The following is a 23,277-nucleotide window of genomic DNA, read 5'->3' on the forward strand; positions in this document are numbered from 1 at the left end:
TACAAACTGATAATGTACAATATAATTTGTGTATATATGCAGACTATTTAACTAGATATTTCATTCATGATTTTTTTTCAACAAATGACTTGTAACAGAATTCCGAAATATACCGTGTTAATCTGACATTAATAGGTCTATTCCAAAATTCACTGCCCACAAAAGACAATGTAAATTGACCTTGTGCCATTCTAAATTCATGTATCATATTCTTCCATCAACAGAAACAATGGTAGAACTTTTAAAGTCATCAATACAGGCTGGTGATGTGAAGAACGCTGAGATCTGGGCTGGGAACCTCGCTAATCACCAACCAAAGCTCAGTATCTTGGTTGAAACAGCTGGTACTACCGTTTCTTCAAGCAGTGAAATATCGTTAGTGCCCCTACTAGTTTCTTATATCTTTTCTTATCTTTTCTTATCTTCATTTGTTTTCCCCATCTTCGATCTTCTTTGAATGGTCCTCCATATTTCCAATATTTTTCTGATGTTTTTTTAAAGCTTACATTGATGGAGATTCATCGAAATTAAAATTAAGAATGTTGGTGCCATCCAATGTAACGATAGCTGGACTTGAATGTCAAATTTTTCTTCATGGAAATTATCAAGTTTTTAGTGAAAATATCCGTTTGTAGATTAGTTCCCATTATTTGATATTGCAAAAATGATAAATGTTAGAAGATCTAACCCCAATCATTTGGAATACTGTTATAGCTACCTGATAATGAAATTTAATTCTCACATGGTTATTTTACACTAAGCATCTCTTTCAGAGTTGTTATTGTCTTCATAAGATATATATTTTTATTACTGGATAATGTGGATGGTTGTGAATTATGAGTCTATAGACAATGATAAGTTCAAGACATCAATGAATGACTAAGTAAACTGATGTGAATTGATATTTCACTAAAAAATTATCATCAAACTTAAAGGTAAAGACCAGTTATGGTCATGCGATTGCATTGTGAAAGAAACGTTGTGGAATCGATCAGAAAAGGTTGATCATCTAGCATCTAGCATCTGCAAGGTTCTGGAATCATCAAAATGATAAGAAATTTGGCCCATTCTTCGTAAAGTTACAAGCACTATACACAGAAAGATGTATATGGGACTACCCTATATCTCTCACAGACCATGAGAGAAACAAATTTACCAAATATATGAATTAGTAGGCGGTTTCCCGGCAAATTTTTTATCATCATGTATTAGTCAAAACAATTTCTTTCACATGATTGGTAATGAGAGCTTCCATTTCATTTTTTGAAATTGGGGCATTTCCAATACTGGTCTTTACCTTTAAAAGGATTTGAAACAATTTCTATCCTTTGACATATATGTACCTTTGATGAGGCCTCACAAAAAAGATGTTGTATTGCCCTTTAGGTGCCTACCAACACCTGGGTCGGACGGTCGGTCGATTTTTTTCTTCTTTTTTTTTTTTTTTTTGGTGTTGATTTTTTTTCCTCTTTGGGCTGATATTTTTCAGTTTTTAATGCTTTTACACCGTACATATATTTTGATTCATTAAACTTGTTTTCTTTCTTAAAAAATGGTTTTAAAAAAACATTTAGTAAAAAGCCAACCAAGTAGGTCACAAAGGGCAATATAATTCTTTTTAAAGCCTGACAATATTGAGAAATGCTTGCAAACTAATGACATTTTAAATGGTGATTTCATCTTTCATATTACCTTGGAATTCACGTTCATGAAAAAGATGATTTCCCTTCTCATTTGCAGGATCCATGTTCAAGTTGAAGACAAAGATTCATCGAAATTAAAATTAAGAATGTCAGTGCCATCGAATATAACGATAGCTGGTCTGAAGAAAATGGTGAGTGAAATAAAAACAGGGAAGAAAGTAATTACTTCACTGAGTTTACAAGTGTAGCCAGAATTTGTTTTCATGGACATTCAAAACCAACAAGAATAACCCACTTTGGCAAGTTAATATCTTTGGCCATCACCTTTATCAGTTATTTTGTATGTGTGAGAAAAAGATAGTTCCAAGTTGTCACGGTCTGTTTCAAGTTTCTCACTTATGCTTTATATTGTCATGTAATTCAGCTGAAGCTACGATATGATAATAAAACAAACTGAACTGAAAAAACTAATACTATGTGTACATTACATCTATTTTTTTTTCTGCAAAAACTTCTTAAAGTCTCTTTGGTTGAGGGGGGGGGGGTGGGGATGGTTGAGGGTTTGGGAGAACGTAATGTAAGAAGTAGTATTAGAAATAGAAGCATATTTTCATTAGAACATTTTCTTTTCCTATTATTTTGGGGTTTTTATCATAGAAAAATTTAGCTGAAGGTCATACACAATGTTTAAGTTACATATAATATCCTTGAATTTCAATTTGCAGAATTATTTCTACTGATTACTTACAGACTTGTCTCACATACGCTCTTCCAACGCCAGTCCAGAATTGGCTTATTGGGGGCCGCATCGCTAAAGACACCGAGACACTAGCAACCAATGGAATCTCGTCTTCTGGTGCAACCCTTTACCTATATTTGACCTCGGCTTTAAAGGTCAACACTACAAAGCATGCGCTAGAGATTGAGAAGCATGCTATTTCTGAGGAGCGAAAACATCCAAGACATACCGTAGGCCAGAACTAAATAGGACAAAAGGTAATCTACTACTGAATGATACTTTTGCTTAAAAGCTAAATCCACTCCAAAAATAATTTGCTTTTAATAGATGCAGATTTAAGTTGAATTAGCATATATAAGTATACACAAGAATCATTGCCAGAATGTTGGACATTAGGACTTGCATTTAGTATGCTTAGGCCCCCCAAAAAAATTGTTTGGTTGTCCTTGATTGCTATTCTGGAGTAGGGGTGGGCGGGCGGATTTTAAAAAAAAATTTTTAACTTCATTTTTGTTGTGTCTTTTTTTAATAATTTTTTTTCCATAAAAAAAAAAAAAAAATCATTGGGATTGTCAAGCATTTAAACAAACAAAGTCTATAAAACAATTTAATATGGTAAAAGACTAGTTTAATGTAAAATGAATATCAAGACCAACACAGAAAGTATTTTGGGCTTTGAAATACAGCACCTTTTAAATCTCCATTGTACTACTTATAGCTACTTGCGCCCTCTATGTAGCAAACAATGCCTAATCGGTGACCATTGGTCCCCCATTATCCTCTTTAACTTATATTAACTGAGAGTTGATTTGATGAGATAACCACCTGTGCAGTGACCTTGCAGGGTGGTCTAATCTTTCCTGTAAACTAGTACAGATGGGCTTTAAAATGAGTTTAAGAATGCTCAGACCCTGATTTGAATGAACAGCATTTTGACATAGAAAAATAAAAATGGCAGGTTTAATAAATACCTAATTGCGTACTGAAAAGACCAAACTGGCAACGGGACGCATTTTGATCCTTGCAAATGCATAAAATGGTATGTTTGGCATTTAAGATTGCTCCCCCCCCCCCCCCCCAAAAAAAAAAAAAAAATTAAAAAAAAAAAAAAAAAAATACGAGCGGCCCGAAAATGACGAGCGGGCGGTCGAGGACAACCAAACGATTTTTATGCCTCCGCCACCGAAGGTGGTGCCGGAGGCATCATGTTTTCGGGTTGTCCGTACGTCCGTCCGTCCGTCCCGTTTGACCGTTATCACAATATCTCAAGAACCATTTAAGATTTAAACTTAAGACTCGGGAATAGTATTTATCACCATAGGAAGACGATCTGATTAGATTTTGGAGTACGTAGGTCAAAGGTCACAGGTCACAGAGGTCAACTTATGAAATTCCTTGTATTGAGTTTGTTAGCGCGATATCTCAAGAACCATTTGAGATTTAAACTTAAAACTTAAGGATAGTATGTATCACCATAGGAAGACGATCTGATTAGATTTTGGAGCACGTATGTCAAAGGTCAAGGGTCACAGAGGTCAACTTATGAAATTCCATACATTGAGATTGTTATCATGATATCTCAAGAACCACTGGAGATTTAAACTTCAAACTTAGTGATAGTGTGTATCACTATAGGAAAACAATCTGATTACATTTTGGAGCACGTAGGTCAAAGGTCAAAGGTCACAGGGCTCATTATGTATGCAAAAACAGCTTGTGATCGCGTTATCTGAACAACCGATTGATGGATTCCTGCCAAACTTTGGTCATGTATGTATCTTGCAGAGCTGATGAACTGATTAGATTTTGGGGTCACGAGGTCAAAGGTCAAAGGTCACAGGGCTCATTATGTATGCAAAAACAGCTTGTGATCGCGTTATCTGAAGAACCGATTGATGGATTCCTGCCAAACTTTGGTCATGTATGTATCTTGCAAAGCCAATGAACTGATTAGATTTTGGGGTCACGAGGTCAAAGGTCACAGCGCACATTATGTATGCAAAAACAGCTCGTGATCGCATTATCTGAACAACCGATTGATGGATTCCTGCCAAACTTTGGTCATGTATGTTACTTGCAGAGCTGATGAACTGATTAGATTTTGGGGTCATGAGGTAAAGGTCAAGGTCATGCGGCTCATTATGTATGCAAAAATAGCTTGTGATCGTATTATCATTAGAACAGATTGATGGATTCCTGCCAAACTTAGATCATTTATGTATCTTGCAGAGCCAATGAATGGTTCATAAGATCAAAGGTCATGGGCTCATTATGTATGCAAAAATAGCTTGTGGACGCATTCTCATTAGAACTGACAGATGGATTACTATTTAACTCAGGAAATCTTGCAGAGCCAATGAACTGAGTAGATTTTAGGGTCATGAGGTCAAAGATCAAAGGGTCATATATGTTTATGAGAAATTGCTTGTAATCACGATATTCTGAGAACATGTTAATGGATTACAATTGAACTTGAATTTGAAAAATTTCTTCCGTTTCGGTTTGTAAAATTGCTCTATGACGGAGGCATCATTTTCGACTGCGCGCAGTCGAATTCCATCTAGTTTTTTTTTGGCCTTATGAAGCTGTAAACCATCGGTCAAGATAAACCTCTTTAATGAGTGGACCGAACTGTGAACAGGTCGGTGGAAAAAAGTGAGATGTTAAAAGTGACGGCTTGAAAAAGTACCTATAATTATGAACACAGAAGAAAATCAGAAACTTGAATGATAAAATGCCTCTAATGTTTTTTAATAAGAAAGGTTATGTAAGGCAAAAAAAAATTACTGACTTTTTTTTTTGATGAAATGTAATGAAGGAATTTCTTGCGATTTTTTTTTTTTAGAACCCCAAACCCTACAAAGGACCTCCAACAACTTCACAGAAGGTCGCGGTACCTTGCGGACCTCACATAGCAGAGTTACATCTCCCCCACTGCATGAAGTAGACTCGATACAAAGACTTGCACCATCGACAAGCAGTTCCTCGGATAGGTGGTCTTCAGGTCCAAGGTCTCCACAGGTTGAAAGAGTGCCTGAGGTGAAGAAGAAACCAACGGCAATGGAGGTGAGTTGAGTTTGGGAAGTGTCATAGTCACACACAATAGTGGGATACAAATTGCAAGCCTTTACAGTAAGGCCTAAAGGCAAAAGATGTTGTATTGCCCTTTAGGTGCCAAAACATGGGTCGGTCGGAAATCCTTTTTTTTTTTAAATCTCCCTTTTGTGCTGATATTTCTCAGTTTGAATGCTTTCATATTTTTTTTCTCTAAAAAATGGTTAAAAAATATAAACTTTTTTAAAAAGCCAACCGTATATTTCAAGATTTTGGGGTCGGTCGCAAAGGGCAATACAACTTTTTTTTTTTTAAAGCCTAAGGTTAATGCTAAATGAATGGGAACAAGGTGCAGTGTTGAGAGGTTTAGGCGTTATTCCGGCTTCATATCGGATGGGAATTCTCTATAATCTGACAAGCATTACCTATTCACAACAGGGTAAATTATGAGATGAGAAAAAATGGTAAATAAGTGAACAGTCTATGGCTTTATGAATAATTATAAAATGGCTCTAGTATTTTAAGCATCGTGATTGGTCAATACGCGTCACATGACATTGACAAATTTTTGATGCAAGCACGCTTTTGTAGAAATGAGTGCAGAAAAAGCGCAACAAAAAGTTATATTGCACGGCGCGTACGTGACCATGGAGATCCAGAGCGCACGCGTACGCGTAGTACTAGTACGCTCCCTCGAGTGCATTGTAGGCTGTAGCTACGCGTAGCTAATATTGTACGCTCCACCATGATCCCCAGCGCAGCGTACGCGTAGCTAGCTTAGCTCTAGCTAGAAGCGGGATATTATTAGAAAGCAAATTTTTATTTTACTTTTGCCTTGGATTTAGACCCGTTTTGACTTTCGGATTTTATAATGAAGCCAAGAATTTCAGCTGTCTGATGTAGACTCGTCTCTAGACACCCTATGCATTTTATTTTTAATCAAACAATGAATCCCGTGGACTTTTCGGTAAGCCTGCAAGGTTTTACTTTTAGACCCTCATTTTAGTCTAGTAGAATCTACTACTAGATCTAGTAGAACCAACATAACTCTAGATCTAGATCGAACTCTCGTATACTTAAGATATAAACTTTTGTTTGTTGCTGTTTGTGTCGCTATTTTATAAAACAAATAACGCACTTGACCCTGTTGTGCGAAACGTAAATGCAGTGTTCGCTCGGTTTCTTCAGATGGTTCGCACTGTCAACTCGCCGCAAGCGGCTCGTTGCACAGAGCGGCACCAATCTAAAGAAACCTCGCGCGTACTGCATTCACCGCTATTGCACTCTGGGCCGTGCGTTATTTGTATACTGTATCAACTTTTTCAAAATTCATGTAGAGTCAATGGCATGAGGTCAAGGGTTACATGGCCAGAAGAATTATTATCCCCTTGCTGACGAAGTCGGAGGGGATATAAAAACGCTGCCGTCCGTCCTTCCTTCCTTCCGTCCGTCTGTGCGACCGTCCGTCACAAATTTGGTTTCCAACCGATAACTTCAGTAATGTTTGACGGATTTTAATGAAATTTGATATAAACCCATAGGAAAGAAATGAGCCTGCCGCATACTCCTGCGGCAGACTTGCCGCAGATCTGCAGCAGACCTGCCGCAGACAGTCATCTTTTTCACATGCAAATTAGTTTTGCCGCAGACTTGCCGCAGACTTGCCGCATACTCTTTCAGTATGATGAAGAGTCTGCGGCAGGTCTGCCGCAGACTTGCTGCAGACCTGCCGCATACTCTTTCAGTATGATGAAGAGTCTGCGGCAGGTCTGCCGCAGACTTGCTGCAGACTTGCCGCATACTCATTCAGTATGATGAAGAGTCTGTGGCAGGTCTGCCGCAGACTTGCTGCAGACTTGCCGCATACTCTTTCAGTATGATGAAGAGTCTGCGGCAGGTCTGCCGCAGACTTGCTGCAGACCTGCCGCAGACTCTTCGTCATGAATATTCATATCACATATAGACCTGCTGCAGACCTGCCGCATACTCTTTCATATCCAGTACCTGGCAATAAAGTATGCATGTAGAAGAACCAGTGATAAACTGATTGATATTTTGTAATCGATATTGGCAATATCGATATTACCAATTAGGTAATACCAATATATATCGATATTACCAATTAGGTATATTCTATTCTCAATTGTATTAACTTCATCACATTGATCATTTGAAGTGTATTCAAGAGTAACATTTAAAGTGACACAGGCTCGTACACATATATATACTAAATATGTATATTGTTTCTTGGTTAGTAATCAATATATCTATTGCTTAAACGTGAATGTAATTGTAACATGATCAGACAAAATAATCTATTGGTTAATAATGGCAAAAGGAAAATAGAAATCACAAAAATGATGTGCATTGTCTTAATTTGCTTAACAAATCATGATAAATGTATTTTTCTGTCACACGTGTAAAGTAATAATGAATATGCATGAGATGATTGGTTTCAATTGGCCCTATTAGACTTTAATGGGATTTCCTGTGGCAGACTTGCCGCAGACTGTTCCTATGGCGTACTGGTATGCGGCAAGTCTGGAGCAAAGTTTCGCCCTGCCGCAGATCTGCCGCAGACTGTTCCTGTGGCATACTGGTATGCGGCAAGTCTGGAGCAAAGTTTCATCCTGCGGCAGATCTGCCGCAGACTGTTCCTGTGGCATACTAGTATGCGGCAAGTCTGGAGCAAAGTTTCATCCTGCCGCAGATCTGCCGCAGACTGTTCCTGTGGCATACTAGTATGCGGCAAGTCTGCAGCAAAATTTCATCCTGCCGCAGATCTGCCGCAGACTGTTCCTGTGGCATACTGGTATGCGGCAAGTCTGCAGCAAAATTTCCTTCTGCCGCATACTTCGGCATACTCTTTGCCGCAGACTAAAAGTCTGCGGCAGGTCTGCGGCAGATCTGCGGCAGGTCTGCGGCAGGTCTGCGGCATACTTTTCACTTTCCTATGGGAAGGTACATGATATCAAAATACAGGCTAGGTTCGATTTTGGAGTACGTAGGTCAAAGGTTAAAGGTCATAGCTCATTAAATATGCGAATCTGGTTTCCGATCGATAACTTTAGTAATGTTTGACTGATTTTAATAAAATTTTATATGAATGTTCATGGTATCAAAACACAGCGTAATTTCAATTTCGGAGTATGTAGGTCAAAGGTCATAGCTCATTAAATATGCGAATCTGGTTTCCGATCCATAACTTTAGTATTGTTTGACGGATTTTAATGAAATTTGATATGAAGGTTCATGGTATCAAAACACAGCCTAAGTTCAATTTCGGAGTATGTAGGTCAAAGGTCATAGCTCATTAAATATGTGAATCTGGTTTCCGATCCATAACTTTAGCATTATTTTGACGGATTTTAATGAAATTTGATATGAAGGTTCATGGTATCAAAACACAGCCTAAGTTGAATTTCGGAGTATGTAGGTCAAAGGTCATAGCTCATTAAATATGCGAATCTGGTTTCCGGTCCATAACTTTAGTATTGTTTGACGGATTTTAATGAAATTTGATATGAAGGTTCATGGTATCAAAAGACAGCCTAAGTTCAATTTTGGAGTATGTAGGTCAAAGGTCATAGCTCATCAAATATGTGAATCTGGTTTCCGATCCATAACTTTAGTATTGCTTGACGGATTTTAATGAAATTTGATATGAAGGTTCATGGTATCAAAATACAGCTTAAGTTCAATTTTGGAGTATATATGTCAAAGGTCATAGCTCATTAAATATGCGAATCTGGTTTCCGATCCATAACTTTAGTATTGTTTGACGGATTTTAATGAAATTTGATATGAAGGTTCATGGTATCAAAAGACAGCCTAAGTTCACTAATATATATATATACTAATATAATAGTATAGTTCAATGGAGGTAACTTGTTCTGACATATATAGGCCACTTGTACCCTGCGAGGGGATGCTACGCTTTGCGTTGACTTGTTTCTCCTTGAATGATTGGTGATAGGGATTTGAATATTTGAATCTTTATAAGTGTTTCCATGATGATGGTTAGGAGTTACAATTTTTTAAAATCTTGATCAGTTTTATAGGTCAGAAAACACAAAGATTTTAAATACAGAATATGCGTTACATTTTTTTTTGCAGAAAAATAAATAAATAATCATATTGTTTTACACTACAATCACATTACAGTGTAACATTAAAAAAACAAGAGTTACAATTATGTTAATGCTTCAGTCAAAGAATCTTAGACAAATTAAGGGCTAGTCACATATAGCCAATATCCATAACAATGAAATCTGTCTCACAATGGTATTCGTTGTTGTTGTGTCTTCATAGTCCAATTTTATTGTTGTCATTGTCATTATCATTACCAGTGGTATGTGACTAGTATTCAATGCCTTATTTAGGTAAATGACATTTCGTTAGCATTAAAGTATTTCTTCAAACCATCTCCTGTGCTATTTTTTTGCTTAGGTTGGATGGGTGTGTACAGCCTGCACCCTGGTCAACCCCCCTCTCATACCGGGATGCCAGGCTTGCACCACTGCAAGACCCGAAGCATACTCGGTTCCTACAGAGGGCTCCTACTCAATAGACCCGTCGGAGAGGGCCTTTCAGAAAGAATCGGAAGAGAAGGAGCAGGCTTTTTTAGAGGTGAGCAGTCTAACATTTCATTTGATGTAATCTGTGCATCTAGGGTCCAAAAGTCTGAACACATATTTTGGAGTCTTAGAATTGCTTGTTTAAGATTTATAAAGGAGAATTCAAAGTTTGGATATTTTCCACCATGTCTAGAAAGAAAGATCTCAGGTGGAGAGGTCAAGTTATACCAAATTTTGCAAATGATTTTGTTGAAAGAAGAACTATTGTTGGTATTGAGGAGACAAGAGGGAAGGTTTAATGCCAGGTCATATTTGTAAAGAGTCCTTTAATCAAGAAGGTGACAGAGCCAAAAGGTCAAGTGCTTTGTACAGTCAAACCTGATTATAGCGACCGCCCAAGGGGAACACAGCAAGTGGTCTTTGTAGACAGATTCCTTTAGTACATGTTTCAATGAGAAACCATTTTCAAGGGAAACAAGAAGGTCTTTGTAGGGTTCCATGACACATGCTCTGCCGACGATTGCTCCGCCGAAAAATGCTCCGCAAAAAGCGACAATTGCTCCGCGACATTTGCTCCGCGACATTTGCTCCGCCGACAGTTGCTCCGCCGACAGTTGCTCCGCCGACAATTGCTCCGCCGACATTTGCTCCGCCGAAATTTGCTCCGCCGACAATTGCTCCGCCGACAATTGCTCCGCTGACATTTGCTCCGCCGACAATTGCTCCGCCGACATTTGCTCCGCCGACAATTGCTCCGCTGACATTTGCTCCGCCGACAATTGCTCCGCCGACATTTGCTCCGCCCCCAAAGTACCCCGTTGAAGACAAATGCTCCATTTTGCAGGGGAAAAAAGATAGGAAGAAAGGAAAAGAAAAGATAGGAAGAAAGGAAAAGAAAAGATAGGAAGAAAGGAAAAGAAAAGATAGGAAGAAAGGAAAAGAAAAGAAAATAAAAGGACAAGAAAACATGGAAAAGAAAAGGTCAAGAAAAGAGACAAGAAAAGGCTGAAGACAAGGAAAAACGGACACAAAATAGAATATAGGAAGATTAATGACGGTAAATCTTGCCGGCGCTACGTCGGGACACGTCGGAGAAAAACTAGAAATAAAATGGAGTATGAAATATACTACATGCTCGTGAAATAATCATTAGTGATTAAGGCAGATGGATTTCAGTTATTATATGAAAAGGATGAAAATTCGCTTGCTCGCTACACTTTATAATGTTAGTAATACATTTTGTACATCAGTGATTAACAAGCAATGCTGGTCACGCAGATGCTTTGAAATGGCAAGCCAAAGAATTTCGACCATTCGTTAACTAGCTCGCTCGCCAACAAGGAATAAACAATAAATCCGGAAATAATACTTGCCCATTTGATTCAAATTAAGGGACGTAATGTAGAAAAATTATACTCAAGATTATAACCTATGATGTTCACCGTCCTTGTTTGCCAAATTAACAAATAAAAAAAATAAATAAAAAAAAACACATCCCATTAAAGATACTATTTCCCTTTTGCAGCCAACATCAAGATATGTAGACATTTGCAGGAATTATAAATATGTCATGCATGTATCTGTGAAAGTTAAACGTTAGCAGTGTCCTAATATTCAAATTATGAAGGAAACCTGTTTATTTGCTAGGCTTCACTGATTAGACCAGGCCTTCTCAACTGGCGGCGCGCGCGCCACTTGTGGCGCTTGCGGTCAGTCGGATTGGCGCACGGCTGTTCCAAAAAAATATAAAAAATAAATAAAAATTAAAAGTTAAAAATTAAAGAAAGAAAAAAATTAAAAACTCAGCAAAATCAATAAGTCGCGGTCGAAGTTGACCCCAAAATGTTAGCAAGCCATTTTGTTTGTTTGATTTTCACTTGATTTTAACATTTTCCGTGTTTATTGCATCAAGATAACTACATATAAATTTACTTCCAGTGTAGATTTTACCCAGGAATTGTACTAATTATTTCACTTCAATATGAAATTATGATTGATATTTTATTGAATAAAAAGGTGTTAAAAATGCCACATCTGGGCCTTAAAAAAGCCCTTCCGGGGGCTTCGCCCCCTGAAAGCCCCATCCGGATCGGCTCGGTCGCTACGCTCCCTCGCAATACAATCACCAAACATATAGGTTGGCACTTCAACCTCAATAATTTTTTGTTTTGGCACTTCTAATAAACTAGTTGAGAAGGCCTGGATTAGACACTATTGAGGGACAGACTGGCTTTTTTTTTCTTCTTTGGTATAATAACATACATAAAATGAGCTGTAAAGGGTACATGAGCATTTGTCTACATCAATAACCCACTTCTTGTAAGAGCCAAAATTAAACTGATTGAATCTTTGCGCGGCATAAAACATAAGACCATTCGGTACAATGGTCTAAAAATCAGACTATTACTTACTGGCTCTATAGCCCTTAAGTCGATTCGACGACTAATAGTCGTTATTTTCCCACTTTAAGACATTTTCAAGCCCCCCCCCCCCTTTTTTTTTGTAGGGAAGTTCTAAATTAGTATTTACTTTCAAATGCCGTTGGAATTTAACCTTTTCATTTTTTTGGCCTGCAAATGGGACATAGTACCTTTAAATGTGTTTGTGCCCTCTCTTTCGAGGGACAAGACGACACAGTTGCTTATGTAAACAAATATGCCTATAATTATTATCAAAAGAGAAGTGCAAAAGAACTCGCTCACATGCTACGCTAACTCGCTAAAAAATAAAATTGACATCGCCTTAATGTGCCCGACCCGTCCTGCAGCAAGAAAACTCTGTTGGATACTCATTATTGTTGACAATAATTCATGGGTTGAACGTTCGCTGTTCAGTTTATGGTATAAACGTGCCCATTTAATCAAGGAAGGAAATCATTAGCAGGAAGATGCTATTCAGTATTATTCATGAGTCTACATTTTTAGCGCTCTCTCTCTCTCTCTCTCTCTCTCTCTCTCTCTCTCTCTCTCGCTGTATACCATCGTTTAATGAAAAGGGAATAAATATAACCTTAAATGATATAGTGCCCAAGAAAAATCACTATTTGTTGAAAGAAGGTCTATTAATGGTTGAACACAGTTTATCTGTTATTTAAAAGTTTCTGCACCTGCTCCCCCCTCAAAAAGGGATTGGCTCTTTCGCAAAGGTTTATCACTTTTTTCCCATCAGTGTCATCTGATCGTGGAATTAAAAAGCACCTCCCCCCCCCCCCCCCCTCCCCCTTCTCAGAACGCTGGCTACGGCCCTGAATATTACAGCAACAAAACAAATCACACAAAACAAAAAAATAACCCATGAAAGAAATATTGTCAAATGTCGGCGGAGCAAATGTCGGCGGAGCAATTGTCGGCGGAGCAATTGTCGGCGGAGCAAATGTCGGCGGAGCAATTGTCGGAGGAGCAATTGTCGGCGGAGCAATTGTCGGCGGAGCAAATGTCGGTGGAGCAAATGTCGGCGGAGCAATTGTCGGCGGAGAAATTGTCGGCGGAGCAATTGTCGGCGGAGCAACTGTCGGCGGAGCATTTGACGTCGGAGCAAATGTCGCGGAGCAATTGTCGCTTTTTGCGGAGCATTTGTCACCGGAGTAATCGTCGCCGGAGCATGTGTCGGGTTACCCTTTGTAGACAGGTGGTCACTAAAGCAGGTTTGACTTTAGTTGTCAGAGTTCTTTTTATGCAATTATTATTATTTATATACTGTGCTTTTCCCAGAGCAGCCCAAAGCGCTTACAACAAGAAGAATTCTACACAAAATGAAAATGAAAACTTACAGAATCCTAAAAATCTGGATTACAAAAAAAAATGTTTTAAGTCCCTTTTCGAATGAAGGGACAGATGGTAAATATATGGGCAGAAATATTACAGTCATACTCATAAGGGTCCAGCAGATTCACAAAGGTATTATAAAAATAATCAGAGTTAATTTTGTGCAATGAGGCAGAGAAACGATGAAGATTGGTGGCAAACTCCTGAGAAAGCTACAGTATGGACCCACACGAATAATATAATAATATATTTTTATAGAGCGCGGAAACTATCCAACATTCAGTATATATTCTACTGCGCTACAAAAGCTCCTGATATGCTTAGATTTAAAGTTAATTGAAAGGCTTCTGAATACGAGTTGGTTTTCAACAAAAATTTGATCAGACGGCGACAGATTGGGCTCTTGTTATGACAAATGGAAGTGGAAATTTGCTGCGAAGCTAGGAACAGCATTATCATTAGGGTTCAGCTGATTGAGCAGTGCATGTTCAAGTTTCAAGTTCATTAATTCCCACTTCAAAGACTACTTACATTATCGTGTAGCTATATTGCATCCTTACAATTGGAAGTCAAAATATATATCACTACACACAGAAGGAGAGGGAGCTGGTGATTCAGAACTATCAGGATCTCTTAAGGATTGACGATCAAGACCTGGTCCTGAATCGAGAACCCTTTGACTGTCCTGTATGCCTTGTGGACTATGAATCTGGAGATGGGGTAGTGCTAAGGGAATGCCTTCACATATTCTGCAGGTAAGACAACATCATGAGGCTATTGAGTTTCTGCAGGGAATCCTTTGATTGTTTTGTATGCCCGTCGGACTGCGATCCTGCACTGAAGGTATAGTGCTCTGAGAGTGTCTTCATAATTGTGCCAGGTATTAGAGTTTTCAGGCTAGTCTGTAGGAATCAGGACTTTGTTTATTGTAATGTATAACCAGGGGGTGTTCCACAAAGATCCTAAGTTGAACTTATCTCTAAGTTGGACATAGCAATTATGGAAGCCATCAGCATGTTTGAAAATATTTTTTAAAAGTTATTTTAAAAGGCATAAAATGTTGATTCATTTAAGTCACTCATATTTTCTATTATCAAGGAGATTTCATGTTCTTGATGTAGAATTTATAAAAAGTCTTAAATACTTAAATTTGCTTTTGAATATACTTTATTTTAACCCTATTTTAACTGGGCTATTTCAGACCAGGTTTTTACTGGGGGGGGGTCAATTTGACCCCCCCCTAAGATCTCGGCCGTTTCACCGCCGATCGCCGCGAAAATTTGCATACACGTCAAGTGAAGTGTATAGAATACTATGGTAATTTCAAATTTTTTAAAAATTCACTCATTTGCATATTTATGGTAATTTATGCAAATAAGGTCATCAAATTCACATTTCTGCCCATAAATCATAGATTATTCATGTTTACATATTCTTTTTCACTACATATATTTATTAGACCATTTGGAATAATAATACGACACAAAAAATTGGAAGAGCCAGGTTATTCCTTATGTTATCTCTTGTTTTTATAATTTCTTATGTATTTTATTGTTTTTTTAACTTATGTATTTTATTGTTTTTGTTGTTTTATTTCATTTATAACTACAATTCAACTATTTTGACCCCAAAACAAACATCTAAACTTCAAACAAGACTGAATAACCAATGTTTTATCTATTTTTAGGAAAAATGACTTTTACATATGTTTTGTACACAAATCACGAAAATGAGCGATTTTCGGGCTGACATGCAAAGACAAAAGGTCACGTGACCTTGTAACCGTAGGTCCGATTTTCAAAAAAATCATTTTAAAAGATGCGTAAGACTCGAAAGTAAAAAGTCATGAAAGGAAAATTTTATATCTGCCGCGGTTTCGGAGTAGTCGCGAAATTTCTACAGGGGGGGGTCAAATTGACCCCCCCCCCAGTTAACATAGGGTTAAGGCTACAAATGGCTCTCCATAATGTTTAAGTCCAACTTAGAGTTAAGTTCGACCTAGGATCTTTGTGAAACACCCCCCTGGTGGATGTGATTGATGGAATCAGGTAGGGCTGGATCATGATTGGAACATGGTTTTTGCATATTTTCATACGTGTTGCATGTAAGTCAGGTTTATCACACTAGTAATCAGTAAAACCGAATTCTTTACCACATATTCTTTAAGTAATTTATACGAATTATATCACAAGACATACGGAAATACAGTACTGGTGTGATTAAGTAAATCTTTGGAATAAAAAAATAGATTACGAAAATCTGCTGCTCACAAACAATATTTTGTTGTAACAGGGAATGTGTAAGCCAGCATGTGATGCAGTCAACAGATGCCTTGGTCAAGTGCCCCGGGATGGAAGATGGCGTCCCCTGCACACAGCACGTCCTTGAAAGGGAGATCAAAACAGTGAGTATCTTCATGTACTTGCAGATCGGTGTGACCACCAATTTGTAATTGTTGAAATGACAATTGGAAGAGGGTGGATATTAAGCCCACAAGAGTGAAAACTATAGTCTTGTAATCTCTACGTACAGAACACAGAATATTATGGGAACTATCCAATTGTGCTGTGAGTCACTGTACAGTAATACAGTTAAAAACATGGTACACTTTAGTGATTTGTGAGTGTTGTTTGAAGCTGCTGTATTTTTATATGGCTAAGTTCACACTCTATGTCAAATTTTGAATGCTATATCTGTTGGCAAAGTACTGAGAGACAGGGCATTCACTGCCAACACAATCAAGTGATGACACAATATTTTCATTCTCACCTTTCTCTGAACAAACGGACAAAAGAAATTGATCTAACTTAGCTTTCTGGTCCTTGCAAAATGTTTGTTGATATATTTTGTGGGAAAGAGAGTCTTTTCCCTTTAAATCATTGCCTTTAGGAGCTAGATGGTATCTGTTATTGAGCCATTAGGTATGAGAGAATCCTTTAGTCAACAGGATGATGTGATATTATAGCACATCGTTCACTCAAATGAAATGATTTCATCTGTTGTCACAGCTCTTGAGTGAAGAAAACTTTCAGAAGTACCTGGAACGCGGTCTTCGTCGGGCGGAGTCCAGCGCGGCCAACAGCTTCCACTGCAAGACAACAGACTGCAGGGGATTCTGCTTCTACGAAGACAACAACAACTTCTTCAACTGCCCTCTGTGCAAACGAATAAACTGTTTGACATGTAAAGCCATTCATGAAGGCATAGACTGTAAGCAATACCAGGAGGATCTCAAAACAAGGGCGCAGAATGATGTGTCGGCGAGGCAGACGCAAGAAACCCTGGAGGTGATGTATTCTTTTCCCATAAAAATGAATAATAGGCATTCCTATAGCGCCCTCTATCTTGAAATTCTATTCCGAGGTGCACTAATTATTACCCCCGCCTTTGCCTAGCTGCCATTACAGCACTCCAGCGTTTCAAGGAATTAATTTCTGCCAGGTACCCATTTACCTCACCTGGGTCGAATGTGGCAAATGAAGATGCTCTTAATCTGTGTATCCTTGAACCGCGGTGTAGTCAGTTCTTTTTCTTCACTTTTATTTGCAACCTTCTTTTATTTTCTTAATTTTTTTTGTTTCTCTCCTCATTTCATACACCCTCCCCCGTTCTATCACTTCACCTTTTCCCTTTTCATGCTGCTCCTTCTCCTTCTGTATTCAAATTTGTTTTAATTTTCTCCCACCATTCATCCATGACTTTCTTTCAACAGGTATGAATTTATTTATTAATGTATTTATCCTATGTTCTTTATACAGGGTAGTGTCTACAGCATTGCTTTGCATAAGAGCCCTGTATTACATAGTACAATTAAAATACAATGTGCAACAGCAGTCAACTTAATGAACAGTGAAATAGTGCAATACATAATAAAAGAAAGCAAGAGCAAAAGTATAGACTGATAATGGAAACAAATATTAAGACTTTTGATCACGATACACAATTCAGCTATAAATATACTTTTATTAATCAAGATTAAATACCAGAAAGGGTAATGATGGTACCCCCTACCCCCTAATAATATTAAGGTATTTGTTATCTAAGAGCATCACAGTAATTCTGCCTGCTTTGCAATGTGCCTTTTATTCCTATTTTACAAATTTTAAAAACATTTTTTCTTTTTAATTCTTATCGTAGGAATTGGTGAGAAGCGGAGAGGCTATGAAGTGCCCTAATTGTAGTATCATTGTGCAGAAGAAAGGAGGTTGTGATTGGATAAAATGTTCGGTCTGCCAAATGGAGATCTGCTGGGTAACGAAGCAAGCTCGATGGGGAAAAGGGGTAAGTTATTGAAAGGAATGAAAATGTCTGATTTGAAATAAAGCATGAAGTCGCTCTGAGATTTATTGAAGGATTGTAGTGCATTCTTGCAGTCCGAATAATGAATTGCAATGTTTACAATATGATTGACATAATAAAAAACGATGGTACGAAATTGAAAATCGTACTGAGAGCACATTATTAAATATTCCTAAAAACTGCCGGTACCTCGATCTAGCTATTCCACTCATATGTTGATAGCGTAGATCAACAAAGGACCAATGAATATGAACAAGTTGGAAATATTAAGACTGTTTTCAAAAATGAAATGTTTTGACTGTTCCATGGTCTAGTGTGACGTCATCAAAAATCTATTTTTGGAATTTCTCAATTTTTTCTTCATTTTCTGAAAGAGCATCAAAAATGATGTCTGAATGTTGAAAACCAATTGAATATGTAAAGTAGTGGCTGAGATATGACCATCTGAATAAATAGATGTCCTATAGTAGGAACTCAGTGTTATATTGCTCTGGCTCACAACCATATTCAATTGGTTTTCAACATTCGGACATTATTTTTGATGCTCTTTTGGAAAATAAAGAAAAAAATTGAGAAATTCTAAAAATAGAATTTTGTGATGTCAGAGCTTCGGTAATCTATAGACAGTACCAAGTAGAGTCACTTCACAGAAAGTAGTAGATGGGACCAGAGGGTTCTCTAAATACTGGGCAGTGTGTAGCAACAGTGGCGTACCTGGGGTACTCCGTCAGGGGGGGCAAGCGACCGAAACAAACAAAAAAGGCGATGCTAATTTTCACTTCTGGCGAGCGAGCGAGCAAAAAAAAATCTTTAAGTAACGTTTGGTATATAAACTGGTACTGTTGCAAGTTGGGGGTGGGAACATTCACTTGTTAGCGACGTTAAAATCATTTTTTTGCAAACGAGTGTAGCGAGCAAGAAAAAAAAATCACTTCTTTTTTAAGAATTGCCACTTAAACTTGGTTCAATTTTCCCATGCAGGGCGCGGGAACAATATTGTGTTTAGGGTGATTTTATACCCATTTTAGCTAGCGAGCGAAAATACATCTTTCTCTCAATGAATTGCTATATAAAATTTGTTTCATTGTTGCAGGTAGGGGGCGGGCACAATCATGTTTAAGGCAATGTCAATCCCATTTTGGCGGGCAGGCAACCCCCTACATTTCTCTTTTTAATGATATTGTAGCAGGTTAGTGGTGGGCACATAATTCCACGAGCTAGCGAGCGAAAAAAAATCACTTCCTTTTATAGGGAAAATATGGTACATAAAACTTGGGTTCATTGTTCCATGTCAGGGACGTGATTATTAAAAGCGGTGTTATTTCTATTTTGGCGAGCGAGCGTAGCGAGAGAGCAAAAAAAATCACTTCTCTTTTATAGGGAAAATATGGTATATAAACTTGGGTTCATTGTTCCATGTCAGGGACGTGATTATTAAAAGCTGTGTTATTTCTATTTTGGCGAGCGAGCGTAGCGAGCGAGTAAAATTTTTGTAATGATAATTGGTTCATAAATTTCAGATTTTTTTGTTGCAGGGCAGGGCTTACACAATCATGTCTAAGGTGATGTTAATTCCGTTTTGGCGAGCACGAGCACACCAAAACTTCTTTGAATAACGTTTGGAACATAATTATTAACTGGTTGTTGCAGGTTGGGGCGGGCACGTTTGCGGTGTCAATTCCATTTTGGCGAGCGAGCATAGCGAGCAAGCAAAAAAATAGAAATTAATAAATAAACTTGTTTTTATTGGTGCAGGTCAGGATGGACGCAATCGCGCGATTCAATTCCTCTTTGGCGAGAGGGCGAAAAAACTCTTCCATTTTTAATGATATTGTTGCAGGTCAAGGGTGGGCACAATTGTTTCCAAAGCAATGTCTATTCATTTTATTCGCGAGCGAGTGTAGCGAGCGAGAAAAATGACTTAGTCTCTTTTAGTAACATTTGGTACATATATTGTGTGTTATTGTTGCCATGGTTGCAGGTCGGGGCCCGTCGGGGCAGGCACAATTGCACTCTAGGCAATACTAATCCTTTTCTTTTTTCAGGGGGACGAGCAAGTGAAAACATTTAATACAAAATAGGCTAGCAAGCAGTTCGCGCCAGCGAAGAGTTTCGAATTTGTTATATCACTTATATGTTCCTATTTTAATTTTTCAGGGCCGTATGCGGAATATTTTTCTGGTGGGGGAGGGGGAAAGATGCGTTAAAAGTTTTCGAAGAATCTCAAAAGCAAAAGGAGTGAAGGGAGTTCGAGCGACCGAACTGGTCATGAGGGTACTTTTGCATTTTCAAAAGTAGAATTGAAGGATTTGGTATAGGCCTACACTACATTTTCAGGAAAAAACTGTACGTTTTCAAAATATCTGGGGTCAACTGCCCCTCCCCCCTGGTGCGTATGGCCATGGTCTTTTAAAAAAAAAAATCCCCATTTTTATTCCTTTCCTTTCCTTTTCTTTTCCCTTTTTCTTCCTTTTCTCTTCTTCTTCCTTTTTTCTGTCCTTTTTTTCCTTTTTTCTCTTTCTTTCCTTTTTTTTTTCCCTTTTCCTTTTTTCTTCCCTTTTCCTTTTTTCTTTTTCTTTCCTTTCCTTTCTTTTCTTTTCTTTCCCCTTTTTCTTTTTTTCCCCTGGAGCCCGTCAGGGGGGCACTCTGCCCCCCCTGCCCCCCCCTATAGGTACGCCAGTGGTGTGTAGTCAAGAACGAGGATCACAAGACTAAGAAAAGATGCGAAAATTTTGGTAGTCTCACTTTCCAGGGTCAAAGATAAGAGACATGAAAGACCTGAAGCCAATATGTGTTCTGTTAAATCACTGATAATTGATTGTACCAACTGGTTCTATTAGACTATTTTGAACTCAAGGTGGTTTTCATACAGTTGGATATTTGAATCTTTGTTTCATTTATAACAATTTAAATAGTGCTTGATGATGCACTGATTATAATGCTACAAATATTTGATGCTCAAAACGTATCACTTTGAAAAAAAAGAAGACTGTTGAATATGGAAATTAACTTGATGATGTATATTGATTGGAGAACATAACATGATATCAACTTTGTCTCTTTCTCTCCCCCCCCCCCCCCCTCTTCCTTTTTTCCTCACAGGGTACTGGAGATATAACAGGGGGATGTCGTTGCCGTGTCAGCGGGCAGCCATGTCATCCTAACTGTCATAATTGTCATTGATACTGTATTAACATTCAAGAAAGCGGATTGAGGGACATTCCTGTACAATTGAAATCACCCTAAATATTGATATGTACATTATCTGAAATTTTTATTTTTTTTAACTGCTAGACGTTAGCTATAATCTTAAGATGGTGTTGAATCATGCACATTTTTAGATGGACCCATGTTACAGTCTCCTCAAGACAAAAGCCTTTGTGTTAGTAATTGCCATATGCCCTCACAGTGACCATATGGTAGGAATACTCCACAGGGAGTGGAGATGTTGCATATTCTGCTTGAAAGAATCTGCTGGCTTGGGTAATGATATCTGTAAAGCGCTTAGAGACAGTATTTTGTATTAAGCACTATATAAATCCAGATTATTATTATTATTGTTATATTGAATAATGTGAATTCATATAGGCCAAATCACTATCTTCAACAATAGATAGGTGATAGATAGGTGAGAGCTAGACTTGATCGCTTTTAAAGCTTTGAATTGAATTGAACATCCAAATAGACACTTGTTCAATTTTTTGTTTGGTATCCATTTCCGATATATTTTCACGTAAGTCAACTGCTATTCTGTCTTATCTGGTCAATTAAACATTTCCTAAGCCAGCACAATCATGCATAGATGCAAACTGTATTATGATGGGGCTCTGACATATGCTCAGACAACAGCTTCTCTTGGTTAGATTTCATCATAGATATAGGGGTAGGCCGGTCTGCAATTGGGTTGTAGGTTAGATATAGGGTTAGGTTTTGGGTGAGGTAGAGTGTTTGGTTTAGGGTTTAAGTTAAGAATTTAGTTACATTAAGGTTTGTTTGGCAAAATCGCTTCTTTTATGATGACGTGAAGTGTAATACGCTTTACACTTTTCTGAATCTTGTAACGCAGAGCTCAGTGAATACATGCGAGTCCTTTTTGTGCGCAGTTGCAATTCATTTTACGCATTTAAAAAAAACATGGTGGAAGTGTTTGGGTAGGAGCATCCATGAATGTTGTTCTTTTATAATAAAAATAATAAATAATATGGTTATTTATATAGCGCCAGTATCCATCAGGTTCTGACGCTCATGGCGCTTTACACATATTACCCTGGTCGTAGCCGAGCTGCAATATAGCGCTCAAGCATATCAAGTACCCATTTATGCCAAGATTATGAAAATTAATAGTAAAGATATAATGATGATCGCACCTTTCATTCATTTGTTAATGTACAAGTATATTTACACACACTCAAGAAAGATGATTACTGACAGGTCTTTTCAGGGCTCCCCAATCCTCCCCCCCCCCCCTATAATGATGATCGCACCTTTCATTCATTTGTTAATGTAGAAGCATATTTACACACACTCAAGAAAGATGATTACCAACAGTCCTTTTCAGGACTCCCCAATCCTCCCCTCGGCCCTCCCCTCGGCCCCCCCCCCCCCACTCCGGGAACGGAAGGACCGCATTCATGTTCCCAAAATCTCTGGTAAAGGGGTACTTCTCACGCAACAAAGTCTGGCTCATAATACACAAGAAATCGCCCGTATTAACTTTACACACACAGATTTAGTGGGGGGGGGGGGGTGCTTTCAAAGGGAGAGAACATGCATACACGTACCCTAAATAACACTGAGTGGGGGCCGGGTCCTCCCCCTCTCTCACATGTTGCATCCGTAAGCCTACTGTTTAAGTATATTTATATTCAGTAATCCTAAATGAACTTTTGCTTATGGAAATGCTGAAATATTTATGATCATATGAAATCGTATTATAATTGCCTATTAATTATTTGTGCATGAAATGATCACTCAATGTAATCAGATATCGAGACTAGAGATGAATGCCTTTTCTAAAAGTAACCATTTATAGACCACTGTAATTGAAAAAGTTTATTGTTTTATGGTAATTGCTGCATTCAATAATTAGATGTAGTTTATTCCTAATGTTGTCTATCTAATAATATAGTGTCACAAATAAGATACCATAATGTAGAAACTAAAGAAAAAATGTTTCTGTTTATCCTTTTCTCTTTTATGAT

At 38.0% G+C, this 23,277-nt stretch overlaps 1 protein-coding gene across 1 annotated transcript in view; it reads left to right on the top strand.

Moving 5' to 3' along the window:
- Positions 1–22,529, top strand: part of LOC115920244 (ranBP-type and C3HC4-type zinc finger-containing protein 1-like) — a 28,910-nt gene extending 6,381 nt beyond the window's left edge. Inside the window, exons 5-14 of the mRNA XM_030975600.1 lie at positions 225–375; positions 1,741–1,834; positions 2,394–2,616; positions 5,228–5,448; positions 9,886–10,065; positions 14,372–14,532; positions 16,070–16,181; positions 16,786–17,064; positions 17,915–18,058; positions 21,179–22,529. Of these exons, the coding sequence (XP_030831460.1) occupies positions 225–375; positions 1,741–1,834; positions 2,394–2,616; positions 5,228–5,448; positions 9,886–10,065; positions 14,372–14,532; positions 16,070–16,181; positions 16,786–17,064; positions 17,915–18,058; positions 21,179–21,259 (1,646 nt within the window). The 3' untranslated portion in view covers positions 21,260–22,529. The remainder of the gene's footprint in view (positions 1–224; positions 376–1,740; positions 1,835–2,393; positions 2,617–5,227; positions 5,449–9,885; positions 10,066–14,371; positions 14,533–16,069; positions 16,182–16,785; positions 17,065–17,914; positions 18,059–21,178) is intronic.
- Positions 22,530–23,277: the final 748 nt, after the last annotated feature.

The sequence above is a fragment of the Strongylocentrotus purpuratus genome, unplaced genomic scaffold (assembly GCF_000002235.5).
Source record: "Strongylocentrotus purpuratus isolate Spur 01 unplaced genomic scaffold, Spur_5.0 spur5_scaffold_8, whole genome shotgun sequence".
Lineage (NCBI taxonomy): Eukaryota > Metazoa > Echinodermata > Echinoidea > Camarodonta > Strongylocentrotidae > Strongylocentrotus > Strongylocentrotus purpuratus.